Raw genomic sequence first — 16267 nt, forward strand, 5'->3', positions numbered from 1 at the left:
CCCAGGAAACTCACTACAGCTACCTGGGACAAGGGCATCTAGTTCCTAATAACCCAAACAGCTTGCAGCAACTCCCAGCCTGTTTTGACCCACACCTCTCCTCCCTGTCCCCTTAAGATTGGCAAAGCTTTTCCCATTACACTATTCTCTGCCCTCCATGAGAACATCTGAGAGTCTAACTTCCCAAATAAACTTCTTTTTCTCTACCCATGCAGTGGACCAGTTCAGTGGTTTCACCACACCCTTGCCTACAAACTCCAGATGCCCCACTCCACATGCAGGCAGGGATTTGAGTCTGACAGGCAGTCACTGGGGTTCCCAAGTTCTTAGATATTTTGACAATAGGTTTGTGGAGCACATGGATAGTTACAGGGACTACCTACTGATAGTTTAATAAAGGGAACACTCTGACGGCGTAAGAACGGTACCGGTTTTGAAAAGCTAGCAATTCTTTAGCATGCTCCTGTGGTTGAATGAGGCCCAGGCCAGGAAGGGTTTCCAGTCTTCAACAGCTGCTACTTTTCATGTTAATCTCTGAACTCTACTCCTCCACTCTATTTATTGCCTATTCTTCTGACTCAGGAACATAATTTTTGTTACAGTTGCTGCAGTTTACTCTATGATTTTGTTCTCTTAGTTAAACGTTTCATTGTCCCATTAACAAATGTATAAATAAATGTACTAGGGTGGATGTTAGGAATTGAGCCCAGGTTCTCTATTTGGGCTAACAGGCTTGCATTCACCAATCCCTCAGTTCCATCAGTGGTCTAGAATGGGTGTAAAGGATTGAGCTCAGGACTTTTTCCATAGAAGGAAAGTACCCAACCACTGAGCTACCTCAGCAAGCACAGACATGGCCACAACAGACACCTACAAAGTTAAGTACTAGTAGACAGAGACAGAAGCTTCTGGGTTCCTTTCATGAATAAACAGTTTTTACTACTACTTATGTATTGTTTAGCTAGCTACTAGAGAGCACTGCCATCAGAACTTGAGAAAACAGTATTTTTAGCCTCTCATCTGAGTTCTCCCTGTGCACTTCCCTGCCCTTATAAACACTCTGATCTGCTCCTAAATTTAGGACAATGCATATTACTGTCTCCTCCTTCAAGAGTTAATCCAACAGACTTGTCAATCATCCAACCAAGAGACCACTCCACAGGAAATCTGATTCACCACAAGATTTGGTAAGAACATGGGCAGGATAATTATCTCCACAGAGGATCGTGTTGTTATTTACACAGCTTCCACTATGCAACACTGCTAAGCCTGTCCAACTTTCTCAGTTCTAACTCAAAAGCTATAGCTTTGGGGCTTGATGGTTACAAACACTGGATATTCTTCCAGAGGACCTGGGTTCCATTTCCAGCACCCATATAGCAGCTCACAATGGTCTGTAACTCCAGTTTCAGGGAGATCTATCGTCCTCTTCTGGCCTCCATGGGCACCAGACATGCACCTGATTGCACAGACACGCATGCAGATAAAACACCCATATATATTAAATATATAATTTTGTGAAACCTGTAACTTTTCCTTTTTCTTCCTATTCCATTTCTGGATAGTGACCAAAAGTCTAAGCATGGGTTCCTGACACTTTAGACTTCCCATTTCCCTGAAGACCCCCACTCCCAGCCCATGCAGCTGCTTGTTGAACTCCATTGCTGAGTTTGTCTGTGTTCTTGGTCCTAACTGAAAAATTTTACGTCCCTCCTCTTCTCCATTTCTCTCCTCGGGCAGCTGCCATGACTTACACCTTGTCTACCTCATTGTTTTCTCTGAAATTCTAATAAAATGATCCTTGTGCTTCCTTCTGATTCTCTGCTTTTTTTTTTTCATAACATGACTTAGAACCCAAAAGCAAACCTTGATTTCCCCTTAACATGTTGTATGGTTGGGTATTTGTGACTTATGAGTGTGGGCACATTCATGCCATAGTGGTCCTCTGGAGGTCAGGGAATAACTTTTGGAAGCTGGCATTTTCCTACATCCTCCCTCCACAGTGCAATCCAGTGATTGACCTCAGGCCTGTGAGGCAATCTCTTTACCTTCACTGCTTTGGGGTTTTTTGTTGGTTGGTTGGTTTTGTTTTGCTGTTGCTGTTTAATTAATTAATATGTCTCAATAGCTACTCCTCTGAAATAGACCATTAATGCTGTTGCCATTTTTCTCTTTATAAACAAAGATGAGATCAATATACTAAAAGCAAAACCTTTCCCCAAGTTTTAACATTTCCTCAGAGTAAATTTCTGAAATAAGAATTGCTGACCTGGGGGCCGGAGAGATGGCTCAGTGGTTAAGAGCACTGATTGCTCTTCTGAAGGTTCTGAGTTCAAATCCCAGAAAATATATGATGGCTCACAACCATCTGTAATGAGATCTGACGCCCTCTTTTGGTTTGTCTAAAGATAACTTCTGTGTACTTACATATAATAATAAAATCTTTGGGTCGGAGTGAGCAGAGGTTCTGAGTTCAATTCCCAACAACCACATGATGGCTCATAACCATTTGTACAGCTATGGTTTATTCACATAAAATAAATAAATAAATCTTGAAGAAGAAGAAGAAGAAGAAGAAGAAGAAGAAGAAGAAGAAGAAGAAGAAGAAGAAGAAGAAGAAGAAGAAAGAAAGAAAGAGAGACAGAGAGAGAGAGAGAGAGAGGAAGAAGAAGGAAGAAGAAGGAGGAAGAAGGAGAAGAATGAGAAGAAGGAGAAGAGGGAGAAGAAGAAGAAGGAGAAGAAGGAGAAGAATTATTGCTGAGTCAATCATACATCCACCATGGATTCTGGATTCTGTCAGGCACTGTCTCTAGATAACGGTCCCCTGAGGTCCTTTTACCTTCAGTTCAGTCAGGCTCCTGCTTCTTCCTCAGGTGGTTTCCTGCAATGAGATTTCCCATATCAGAACTTTGTGTCTAACAGGAACTAAAGTCTGCTTACAAACTGAGACCTGATGTCCCAAGGGAGAAGGAGTCTCCATGGCTTTCTAGCCCAGCATCTCCCAGTGACATCCAGGGTGACAGGTATGAGCTGTGAGAAGAGGCTCCAGTAGTGGCCACAAGTAGCTGGTACTTCCTTGAAACAGGTTTTGTGGCTCCATCAGAACCCATTGGACAATGGCTACTTGAAGTTCTCAAAGAGTGTCCTATCATTCAAAGCCAGACATATATCTAACTCCTCTCCAAACACCCAGCCAACAAAACCCAGTAATTTTGAAAATTAGGTTTGCAAAAACTTTCAAACATAATATGTGATTGCTCCAGGAATCAAGAAAATTAGCCAGTTTTTTTATCCTTTTTATCTTCATCTGGCATCTAGTAAATTAATTATATAAGTTGGGGGTTTGAAGAGTAACCCAAGTTTTTACCATTTGCTAGGTCTTGTTTTCCTTAGCTAACCAACCCCTCCTAGTGGTCACCTGATTCATTGGAACTTTCAGTTACCTCACTCAGATTTGTTCATGTAATGGAGCAGTGCTTCTCAGGTGAATCAAATTGAAACTTTCCATCAATAGTTTGTAACAGTACGCAAGGGGATTGAAATATCCTCTGGAATAACTAGGTGTAGTGGCACTCACCTTTAGACCCATCACTCCGGAGCAGAGGCAGGTGGACTTCAAGGTGAGTTCAAGGCCATCCTGGTCTACAAATCAAGATCCAGGACAGCTATATATTCTTGGTTAGTCTTGAACTTGTGGTAATCCTTCTACCTCAGTCTCCCAAGTGCTAGATAATTTAATGCACTTTTATTACATTTTAAAAGTGTGTGTGTTTGTGTATAAACATATATGCAAGACACCTGTGTTGAAGTCAGAAGACAACTTGTATGAGTCAGGTCTCTTTCTACAAAGTTTATCCCAGGGATCAAACTCAGGTTATCAGGTCTACAGACTTTGCTTGGTGAGTTATCTAGCCAACCCACTTAATGCATCCTTAAAATCCTATCAGTTGAGGACAAAGCCATTGGAAGGTTACAATTTATTACATCCACTATCATCTGCAATTAACTTCCTGTATCTTTTTATCACAGACCATAAGAAATTTCTGAATAATGTGTTGCAGTTATAAAGTATACTTGTGTCTTCAATGAAGGCTGAATCGCTCAACATTACCTTATAGCCTATAGATCTGTGGTTCACAATCTGTAGGATCAAAGGACCCTTTCACAAGAGTCGCGTAAGACCATCAGAAAACACTGATATTTTCTTTTTTTTTTTAATAATTTTTATTAGGTATTTTCCTCATTTACATTTCCAATGCCATCCCAAAAGTCCCCCATACCCTCCCCACCACTCCCCTACCCACCCACTCCCACTTTTTGGCCCTGGCGTTCCCCTGTACTGGGGCATATAAAGTTTGCANGTCCAATGGGCCTCTCTTTCCAGTGATGGCCGACTAGGCCATCTTTTGATACATATGCAGTTAGAATCAAGAGCTCCGGGATACTGGTTAGTTCATAATGTTGTTCCACCTATAGGGTTGCAGATCCCTTTAACTCCTTGGGTACTTTCTCTAGCTCCTCCATTGGGGGCCCTGTGATCCATCCAATAGCTGACTGTGAGCATCCACTTCTGTGATATTTTCATTAAGATTCATATAGTAGCAAAGTTACAAGTTGTGAAGTCATAACAAAAGTAATTTTATGGTTGGAAGTCACCACAACATGAGGAACTATATTAAAAGTTCATATAATTAAGAAAGTTGTCAATCACTGTAATATAAATATTTATAAATATAAATATAATATTTCAAATTAAATACTTAAATAGGCCTAGGTAATTCTAAATGTTTGTAGTGAGAGATGCACACTTGGAGCACAGAGGCATGAGGGAATGGCTTTCTGATTAGATCTCAGGGCTGCTTCACATAGTAGAAATCCATGCCTGCCACTGTAAACCAGGCTGAAAGCCTTTGGTTAGACTGGGTATGGTGGCACATGGTTTTAATTCCAGCACACAGAAGGCAGAGGTAGGAAGATTTCTGTGAGTTTGAGATGAGTCTAGTCTACATAGCAAGTTCTAAGCCAGCCAAGGCTGCAGACTGATATCCGATGTAAAAATATTTTGTAAGTGCCTGTAGCTGGAAGGCCATAGACCCTATGGGGCAAGTACTCTAATTACTTTTCTTTTATGATATCGCGATAAACACTATGACCAAAAGCAACTTAGGAAAGGAACGACTTCTTTCAGCTCACAAGTCCAAGTCACAGTCCACCACTAAAGGAAGTCAAAGCAGGAGCCTGAAGACAGGTCTGCCTGCCATTCCACACAGCATTACCTCCAACTAAGCAACTCACTTCACAGTCAGAGAAGAAAGCGTTACCTTATGTAGACTGTTGCTTGTCAGCTGGCTCACACACCAGCTTATAACCAGCCAGCCTTTTTATATAATTAATGATCACCTACTTAGGTATGGAACTGCCTTCAGTGCGCTGGGGCCTCCTACACTGATTAACAACCAAGCGAGTATCTCTACAGAGCAATATGATCCTTGAATTTCCTCAACTGAGATTCTCCTTTTAGATAATTATAATCTGTGTCAACCTGACTTCCAAAGCCAACCAGGGCAGCAACCTATTACTAATGTTTCACGCTATGGTCATGTCGTCAAACAGCTTCCTGAATGCTTATTCCCACTGATTACTGTAGCTCTGTCTTGGTCAAAGAAGTTCTTTCTGCAGTGAGGAGAAGTCAATGTATGGATTCATACTCGGTCAAGTGTTCAGAATAAGTAACTCTTGAATGATCGGCCATAAATGAGTCATCTATCTCAACCTCACCCCCATGAGGCTTAGGAGACATCATGTATGAGAGGGCAGAAGGAAACTAAGAGCTAGAGAGTGAGGAAGAAAGCCGTAAAGTGTGGTTTTCTAGATATGACATGGACATTGAACTCGTGAACTCTAGAGCAGCTGTGGTTAGTTGCACAGACCTCATAACCTTAAGGCAGTCAGTAGTCTAGCACAGACAGGGAGGGGCTTGTAAAGTCCAGTGCCAACTGAATAGCTTACTGGCAGTTTACGGATGCTATGGAACAGAGTCAGGTGTTTTCTGCCAGGGTTGTGGCCAGTTGTAGATCCACTATGACACAGAGCATGACCCCAAACCCATACAGACAGTACTAGTTGAACTCAGTTGCTGATGAAAAAAAGAAGGGACATGAAGATGGGAAAGGACCTGTATGGGGTGTGTGAGTAGGAATAAGGGGGTAGGGTATGACCAAGATACATCATATGGATGTATGAAGCTTTGTAAATAAAGTACCTAAAGGATTTTAACACACAAACTAACAGAATATATGCAGTCAGTAAATTTTTGGAAAGATTTTAAAAGATATACCATATATATTATAAAAAGATATATCTCTTTTTAATAAAAAACATACTTGAGACTATCAAATGATAAGTAAAACAATATTTTTAAAAAGAACTATCTAGAGAAAAAGATTTCTGGGGGCTGGAGAGATGGGTCAGCAATTAGCACTGACTGCTCATCCAGAGGTCCTGAGTTCAATTCCCAGCCTCACAACCATCTGTATGATCCTGCATGGGTTCCGATGCCCGCTTTTGGTGTGTCTGAAGACAGCTACAGTGTACTCACATACATAAAATAAATAAATCTTTTCTTTAAAAAGGAAAGAAAAGAAAAAGATTTCTTCCACATTATATCAGAGAAGCCTGAACTGACCAGACTGGCTTGACTTTTACTCTTCCACATCCCAGAATATAAACTCTCCAGGCTGGCGACTAGAGTCTTAGGGCATATTCATCATGACATAGAAATCATGGTGCCAGGATTTTGAGACAGCTGGTCAAACTGTGTCTTCACTCAGGGAGGAGAGAGCAGTTGGTGGGCACCTAGTTTACTCTGCCTTGTTAAATTTACATATTCTGGACATTTCACAAAACTGGACAGTAATATACAGTCCTCCTAATTAGTGACATTCACTTAACATAATACTTTCATGATACAAACACATAAGATAGCTTGTGTCCATACTTGACACTGCCTTGTTAAATTTATATTTTTGTATATGTATATCATAGTTTATCCGATCATATTTATCAGGCATATGATCTGATTATAATGTTGTAGAGTTTATAAATAATAGAAGTGCACATATTAATGTTCAAGTGTAGGAATTTTTTCCTCTAAAATCTCTAAGTGATTTTCACACAAACAAATTAACTGCCTTTGGTTCTAATTGGCAGGGTTAGTTATGGCAATGCATTATGTACCATGGACTAGTCACACCATTAAAGTTTCCTCACTACCTTCAGGCTATTTTATTCAGACCACTACAAATGCCCTCAGGTCCACACTGAACGCCCAAGGCCTTCATCACATCACATTCTTTGCTGGTTTATTTCATTTAGAGAGAAAAGAAGGTTCTTCGTACACTTCAAAAACAATACCAGGCATAGCACTAACAGAAGACCTGCCTACTTGGGTTTTTTTATTCTTTCTTTGATATGGACGTTTGAGTCAGGAACTGACCATGTAGTTCTCAATAGTTCTGCCTCCACTTGCTGATTGCTGGGATAATGGGTGTTTTCCACCATGCACAACCATAAGAACTGCTTTATAGACACTGTAAGTTCTGCCTTTGTGTCAGCAGAAGGCAATAAATTAGAAATTTGCTCTGGTGCTTTCACAGACTGGGGAGTTGGTGGAACACACCCTATAACCAGTTACTGGCTTTAGTTATCAAATCATTTGACATTTCAGAGGTAATTCCATTAATTTCCTCCTTTTTGGATGTCATTTCTAATCAAAATTACCATCTAGTTTACTATGCCTGAGATCTTTTCAGTCTCATTGTTCCGTCCTAATGAATGACATTGTTCTTCGTGTCGTCATCCAATAGAAAAGATCAAGTTAGTCTACAACAACCTCTTTCTAGTCCCCCAACATCTGTCTCAGGCTAGAGGACATCCACTTAGAGAACTTCTGAAAAGTAAATCATTAATTAGACCAAAGGGAAGCTTACAAACACCTCACTGTCTGCTATGACCAATCCTCAGGTCCTTGTCTGCATTTTCAGCATCTCAGTTACCCCACAGGAGTATTCGATGCATACCTATAGCTAGAGTGGACCAGATCCTCATTATAACATGTCTTACACACTCTACCTTGATCTTTTCATCCAGAATGAAATTTGTCTTCTACCCATCTCTCTACAAAAACTGCAGGGTACTGAAGGCTTTCATTTGTTCCATTCATTTTTATTTTGCTTTAGGCACAGGGTCATGCTATAAGCCCAAGTTGACCTCAAAGTTGACACCATCCTGCCTCAGTCTCCTGAGTGTGGGGATTCTGTGCAAACTGAAGACGTTTAAGGTAAAGTACACCTTTTGACTTAAAGATACATCTGGCAATCAAGTAGGAATGATCACATTTGGGCTGGTGAGATGGCTCAGCAGTTAAGAGCACTGACTGCTCCTCCGGAGTTCATGAGTTCAAATCCCAGCAACCACATGTTGGCTCACAACCATCCATAATGAGAAACAAATTTAAAAAACTCTATGGGCTGGAGCAAGCGGGGCCAAAGCAAGAAGGAGAAGGGAAGTGCAGGGTGGGGAGGGGGAAGAAATGATTGATCACATTTAACAAAACCTAATAATATTTTCAAAACAACTCTTTGTCACTAATGAATAAAATCCCCCAGGAATCATGCTCTGAAGCCCAACAGGAACAGGGCTGCTTAAATCTTTCACTAGTTATCTTTAGTGGTCTTGTGATGTCTTCCCCTTAAAGTCGCCTTAAAGATGACGAGACAAAGGTCATGTTCTTAATCAAAACACACAATTACCCAACTCTAGCTTCCTGTTGCACCCCTTTACACAAGGAACTGGCCATGACTTGGCAGCTTTGATTAGTTACTTCATGTTCTTCAACACAAGCTGCAGTATTCCTTTTGCTAGGCTAAGATACCCTGACAAAAGCAACTTAATAGAAAAAAAGGTTTGTTCTGACTTACAATTTGAAGGGATAAATTCCACCGTGACACGGAAGGTGTGGTAGAAGGAGCAGAGTCTATTGGTCATGTTACATTCTCAGTGAAGAAGCAGAGAAAGAAAGTAAGAAGTTGAGCCAGGCTATAAACCCATAAGGCTGTATCCAAGTACTCACTCCCTCAGATGAGGCTCCGCCTCTTAAAGGTTCCACAAACTGTTCAAACAACACTAGTACCTGGACAAAAAATATCCAAACACACGAGCTGCATATAAGGGCTACTGTACAATCATTTGACAATAATCAAGAACCAGTATTCTCCAGGAACTTTCTATGTATATCCCACCTCATTGTTATGCTCATCTTTCTTTTATTAAATAAAATGTTTTAGTATGTGTATGCTTGTGGTGAGGTTTACACATGGTAGAGTCATGTGGTGTAGATCAGAACTCCCCTCCAACTAGGTAAATCCTGGGGATGGCCATCTCCCCAACTGACTGTTTTGTTTTAGCATAAGATCTCACAGAAGCCCTTTAAGGAAAAACCAAGTATTTGAGGAACTAAGTCTCAAATTTCACAGTTGAGGAAGCTACTAGTTAAGGCTCTATATTGTATTAACATGGTTAGTCAGGACCCAAGAAGATAATAGGTCCTAGAAGAGGTATTTCATTTTGAACAATTTAGGATTGTCCTAGTTTTTGTGACACTATTCTTGGGGAGACATCTACTCAGCCCTAATAGGGAACCAACCAAAGAATACCACCAAAGTCCTACCTGAGGCCAGGTGTGGTGGTATACACCTTGAATCCCAGCTAGCCAGAGCTATACAGTGAAATCCTATATTTAAAAAAAAAAAAAAAAAAAAAGATCTGGGGCTGGTGAGATGGCTCAGTGGTTAAGAGTGATTACTAACTGCTCTGATAGAAATTCAATTCCCAGCTTCCATACCAGGCAGCTCACAATTACCTGTTTTATATATATATATAAAACGCTTAAATAAATCTAACTTGATTTGATCCAGTGAGTTTTACTATGGTTCCTTTACAGGAAGTTTGGTGAAGAGTTATTTGTGGAAGCAGAAATGACTCGAAAGTTGTATCATCCCAGCACACGAGACAGCTCACCACAGCTAGAAATACCATATTACCCACAGGCAGCTCAGCATGCTGAAAAGTGCACCTTCCTGGTAGTTCTATTGTTCTGAGCCACTTCCAATCAGTTTAGCTCATCTCAGATGGTTTGAGATTGCATCTAGGTAGTTCTCACCATTTTTATATGCATAGGGAGGGAGAGGCCTAGAGAATCTAGTCAGTTTCAGGAACTTCCTGAAGCCTTTGAGTTATTTACTTTTTGAATTTAACAGTTCTTCCTGCAGGATGAATGTTTTGCCTCCTTTCAAACACCCTGTATCTTAAGGTGCTTCTCTCCAAGATGAAAGAATTTTGTTGAGAAGCTGGCTGATCTAAGGCTCTCAGAAGCCCTTATGAAAGGACAAAGGGAATTGGCTTCTATATCTTTGCAGATTAGACAAGATTCTGACTGGGAGCAGAGCCACAACCTTGAAATTTTTAAGATTTCAGTTCATGGGAACTTGGCATTTCAGCCTTGAAGAGACTGGTATTTCAGTGCCAAGGCTGCTTTGTGGTAGGTCTGTGTTACACTTAAAATATCCTGTGGGCTGGAGTGATGGCTCAGCAGTTAAGAGCACTAACTGCTCTTCCAAAGGTCGTAAGTTCAAATCCCAGCAACCACATGGTGGCTCACAACCGTCAGAAATGAGATCTGATGCCCTCTTCTGGTGCATCTGAAGACAGCTACATTGTACTGAGGCATAATAAATAATTATATCTTTAAATATATATATATCTCCTGTGTTCCCTTTGTGAAACATTTCTTCATTACTTTCCTGCTGACTTCATCCCAATTGTATAATTATTTTCTGCTGTTTTGTCCCATTTCACCTATAAACTATATGTAAGATGCTGTGCTTCTTTTGTTTGTTTCTATTTGTCTTGAGACAGGATCTCTGTATAGCCCTGACTTTCCTGAAACTCAAGTAGAACAGACTGTCCGTCCTTAAACTCGAAGATCCAACTGCCTCTGCCTCTCAAGTGCTGGTATTAAAGGGCATGCCACAATATCTTGCCTGATACTGTACTTCTTAATAAGGTTCCACAAGCCTCAGCTTGTGCAAGACCTCCTGATTTTAATCTTTCTTTATTATCTTTGTTTTCTCATCACCTGGACATTCTTCTTAGGACTCTGCCGCTGAAGAAAGACCCACTAGTCCACGTTTGTTTTAATGTTGGAGGAAAATGCTATGCAAAACCTAGCTTACTCTGTGTTCCTCTGATAAACACCATGACCCAACGCATGGTGTGGAGTGAAGGGGTTTTATTTCAATTTTCAAGTAACAGTCCATTGTCAATGGAAGCAAGTGCAAGAGGTCAAGGCTGGAAACTGGAGGCAGAAATTGAAGCAGAGACCATGGAAGAAGAGTGCTGCTTACAGGCCTGCTTTTGTTACTCAACCCAACCTGCCGAAGGGTGGAATTACTAGGTCCTCCCATATCAATCATTAATCTCAGAAATATCCCAGAGACTTATCTAAGAGGCTAAGCCGATGGAAGCATTTTCTCAGTTGAGTTTCTTTCTTCCAGATAAATCTACCTTGTGTCAACCTGACCAAAAAACAAAACAAAAAAACAATACAAGGATATAGTTAATAATTATTTGCTACTAAAAGACTGTCTTTGATAGTGATATCTTCTGGAGTTTTTTTGTTTGTTTTATTAGGGTTTGAAGGTGAGTGTTGTTCATTGTTTTGTTGTTGTTGTTGTTTTGACATAGTCTCACATTATCAGCTAGTCTGGCCTTAAAATGATATACCCCAGGTTGGTCCCTACTCACAACTCTGATCAAGTCTCTTAAGTTAAAGAATTACAGGTACTGGCCTCCACTCCTGTATCTTTATGGTGCTTTTAAAGAATCGTCCTTTTGGACTGAAGGAGCTGAGGAGGTTTGCAGCCCCAGTGTCAACCTGCCAGACACCCTGGAGCTCCCAGGGTGTCGACCACCAACCAAAGAGTACACATGGAGGGACCCATGGCTCAGGCTGCATATGTGGCAGAGGATGGCCTAGTTGAACATCAATGGGAGGAGTGGCCCTTGGGCCTGACGGGTGTTTGATGCCCCAGTGTAGGGAAATGCCAGGGCGGGAAGACAGGAGTGGGTGGGTGAGTGGGAGAGCCCCCTCATAGAGGCAGGGGGATGGGATAGGGAATTTCTGAAGGGGAGACCTTCTGAAAGGGGGAAACATTTGAAATGTAAATAAAGAAAATATCCAATAAAAAACTTCCTTTCATTCTTTTTTTTTTTAAAGATTTATTTATTATTATACATAAGTACACTGTAGCTGTCTTCAGACACACCAGAAGAGGGCGTCAGATCTCATCACGGGTGGTTGTGAACCACCATGTGGTTGCTGGGATTTGAACTCAGGACCTTCAGAAGAGCAGTCGGTGCTCTTACCTGCTGAGCCATCTTGCCAGCCCCCCTTTCATTCTTAATATAAAATTTTCTGTGTCTACATATAGCTCTTTCAATAGCCATTGTATTGGTTACTCATTGGGCCTTTTCAAGTCATACATCAACCCTGGGAAAACATTTTCTATAACTTATTTGATTATTTCTCATAGCATTCCTTTTTTACTCTTCTCTCCCTAGTATCCCCATTTTAGGGGAAGAAAATTGATAATTTATCTTTTTTTCTCCTCATATATTCTCCATATTGTGCTAATTTCTGAGTTTCTTTACCTTGATTTTGTGTGGAGGTGGGTAGGTTTGCTGCTGGGATTGAACCCAGACCTTATGTGTGCCAGGTAAGGGTCCCACCAGTGAGTTACATCCCCACTATATTATATTCTCTCTCCCTCTCCCTATTTCTCACACTGGATTTGCATTTCCTATGTACCCAAACAGGCCACAAAATGGCCATCCTCCTCAGATTCTTGAGTAGCTGACATTATAGCATGCACCATCACATCCAGTTTCTGATATGTATATTATCACATAATATGTAATTAGTTTTTGAGACATGGTCTTGAGCTCAGCTCTTTTCTTGAATTTCTGATCCTCCTGCCTCCACCACCCAAGTGATGGCATTATGGTCAAGCATGCATCACCAGTTCTGGCTTGTGATTCCCCCCTTCCCCAGACAGGGTTTCTCTGTGTAGCCCTGGCTGTCCTGGAACTCACTCTGGAGACCAGGCTGGCCTTGAACTCAGAAACTCGCCTCCTTGTGATAGTATTTTTAAATTTCAGCAATTATAATTGCCCATGGTTTTGTTTTGTTTCCTGTATCTTCCTTTTTTAAAGTTTATTTTTGTTTTCTATTTATTTTGTTTTGTTTTTCAAGACAGAGTTTTTCTGTGTAGCCCTGGCAGTCCTGGAACTCTGTATACAAAACCATACAGAAACCCACCTGCTCTGCCTCTTGAATACTAGGATTAAAGACATGTGCCAATACTGATAGTCCATATTCATGTAAGGCTATTATTGAAGAGTTTGCTATTTCCTCTTAATTTGTTGTTTTAGTTTGCTGGATTACTACTGTCTCCCCCCCCCCAATAGTTTGGGAATTGTTGTTTTGCTATGTTGGACATGTTTGATCCTTTCCTAATTTGTTGCTGTTATTCTCTTTCTTCCATGGAGCATATACTTTCATGAGCTGTCACAGAAGACTGTCTTTCTTCTTCTTCCCTCTATAGCAGTGGGTCTCAACCAGTGGCTCATAACCCCTATGGTGGCTGAATGACCCTTTCATAGAGGTCACATACCTGATATCTTGCATATCACATATTTACATTATGACTCATTACAGTAGAAAAGTTACAGTCATGAAGTAACAATGAAATAATTTTATGGTCTTTGGTGACCACATGAGGAATTATATTAAAAGGTCACAGCTTCAGGAAGGCTGAGAACTAGTACTCTATAGTATTCCTTTAACATCCTGCAATGTTGGTTTGACTGCTATAAATAGCATCCATTTGTGTTTGTCTTGAAAAAATCCTTAATCTTCACCAATTGTGAAAGTTAACTTTTCTGGATATATCACTCTTGGTTTAGAGTTGCTTACTTTCAGAACTTCAAATCTATCAGTTCATTCTTTTGGGGGTACAGATGGTCTATTTAGATATTCCTGCTTTGGTAAGATGAACTGATATTTCTCATACCATGCTAATAGTGTTTCTTTACTTTGTATTTCTGACATCTTGACTATGACGTATGGTGAATTTCTTCATTGTCCATATTGATTCAGTATTCTGAATGCCTGTTGTTTTTGGATGTCTACTTCATTCTCTAGGTTTCAGACATTCCTAGTATAATTTCATTAATCTATTATCTCTGCTCCTTGTACAATATGCCCTCCTAAATGCATCTCAGACTTCATGGAAATATCTGTTCATGCTTAATCTTCTCCTTATATGTCTCTCTGTATGGCTGTCTCCTCTTGGTATTCTCATCCCTTATGTTCTTCTGTGTTCTCTTGTCTGTTGTCGATTCTTCCTGATGTGGAAGTGTTTTTATTTAATTGACCATTTCCTTCACTTCCAGAATTTCTATTTGGTTTTTAATGTTTCAATTCCCTTCCTGAGTTTTCCCTTCATATACTGGACTTTCTCCTCCAGTTTATTAAATTTTCACTCTCTCTGGAGAAATCTCTTGTGTAAATTTTGGATAGATGTACTTAACTCATCCATCTTCTTGAGACTTCTTTATGGTCATTCTTTCTTATAAAAAGCAAAACTGAATTCTTTCTCAGACATGTCACCTACCTCACCGACTTTGGCTTCCATTATAAGGGAGTTATGAGGTTTGGAATGAGTGTTGTGATGAATTGCTTTGTCATTTAATTTTCTTTTGTTTTTTGTGTGTGTTGATTGGATTTATCTTAAAATTTTCAGTTCTCTTCCAACTCTCTAGTTGTCTTTTTTCTGTAAGTCTTCATGAATGTCAGCTATGAAGACTGTGAAGCCTGGTGTTGACTCCAAAGTGGGTTTACCCCACCTAGATGTGACAGCGTAACAACAGGAGCACCACACACTTATCACCAGAGTGGCCACATGGAATGGCCCACTGGAATGCTGAACTCTGAATCTGCCAGGGGCTGGAGTCAAATGCCAGCTTTACATTAAATTCTGACTGGGAAGAACAGTCAGAACTTCAGTCTTATAGTGATCTCTAAGAGCTTTTGAGCAAAAGGCTTTGCACAATGCTCAGTGCTGGGACCTCTAGACAAAAGCCCTATCCCATGGTGAACCCTAGAGGTGCTAAAACCAAATTTCTGGCTTGAAGATAAACTCAGGGACTGCTAAAACCAAAACCCTTGTTGTACTGACATCTGGGACCCCTGGAATTAAAGGTACTTTTCCAAGCTAAACTCTGAGACCACTACAGACAAAACTTGAGTCCTGAGGTGAACTCTCAGATGGCTCAGATCAAAGGCCAGGTCCCAAGGTGATCTCTGGGACCACTGGAGCCACAGACCAGGGTCTGAGGTAAACTCTGGGATCACTAAAGTCAAAGACTAAGTCCTTAAATAAGCCAATGGAGCGAAGGCCCTAGTTCCATCCTGAATTGTATGATTTCTACAGCCAGAGACCCTGTCCCGCCTCGAGTTTTGAAGTAATGTTTTTTAACACCATTTTCTTAAGCAAGATGTGTACACATGAAAAAGATCATTTTCAAATGCACACTGCCCTAGTTTGTTTTCTGTTCCTGTGATAAAACTTAACCATAGCCAGCTCAGGAAAGGAAGAGCTCTTTTGGTTCACAGCTAACAGTCCATCCCTGGGGGTGCCAAGGCAAGGCCTCAAAGCAGGTGCCTAGAGGCAAGAACTGAATGAAGCACAGACCAAGTGAGGTACAGCATTTGCATTCTTCTTCTTTTCTTTCTTCTTTCTTCCATCAGAGTAAAAATTCTGGGATATCCTGAATTGGCTTGTTGGGTTTTTTCAGTGACCATATGGGAGGGCCAAGTTCATGTTCCCATTGCCTTCTCCATCTTCATCCAATAAGGAGAAAACTTCTTTAGTTCAGCAGTTTGTTTTCAGCTAGCTGATCAGTCATGATGCGCTAAAGGGAAGCAGAGAAGGGGTAAGAGCTCCTGCATTAGGAAAGGGGTCTCGGGCTGGTGAGATGGCTCAGTGGGTAAGAGCACCCGACTGCTCTTCCGAAGGTCAGGAGTTCAAATCCCAGCAACCACATGGTGGCTCACAACCATCCGTAACAAGATCTGACTCCCTCTTCT

At 40.8% G+C, this 16267-nt stretch overlaps 1 protein-coding gene across 4 annotated transcripts in view; it reads right to left on the reverse strand.

Moving 5' to 3' along the window:
- The window catches only part of LOC110307932 (general transcription factor IIH subunit 2), a 50819-nt gene that overhangs the window by 3182 nt on the left and 31370 nt on the right, over positions 1-16267 (reverse strand). For 2 of the 4 annotated variants that reach the window (XM_029468288.1, XM_029468289.1), the window contains exon 17: positions 2840-2881. The exons of 1 other annotated variant lie outside the window; for it this stretch is intronic. In XM_029468288.1, coding sequence (XP_029324148.1) covers positions 2847-2881 — 35 coding nt within the window. In that variant the 3' untranslated portion in view covers positions 2840-2846. Of the gene's footprint in view, positions 1-2839; positions 2882-13429; positions 16093-16267 lie in introns of those variants that run through there. One more of the 4 variants, XM_021180218.2, reaches the window with a different exon arrangement.

Source organism: Mus caroli, chromosome 13, assembly GCF_900094665.2.
Source record: "Mus caroli chromosome 13, CAROLI_EIJ_v1.1, whole genome shotgun sequence".
NCBI classification, from domain to species: domain Eukaryota; kingdom Metazoa; phylum Chordata; class Mammalia; order Rodentia; family Muridae; genus Mus; species Mus caroli.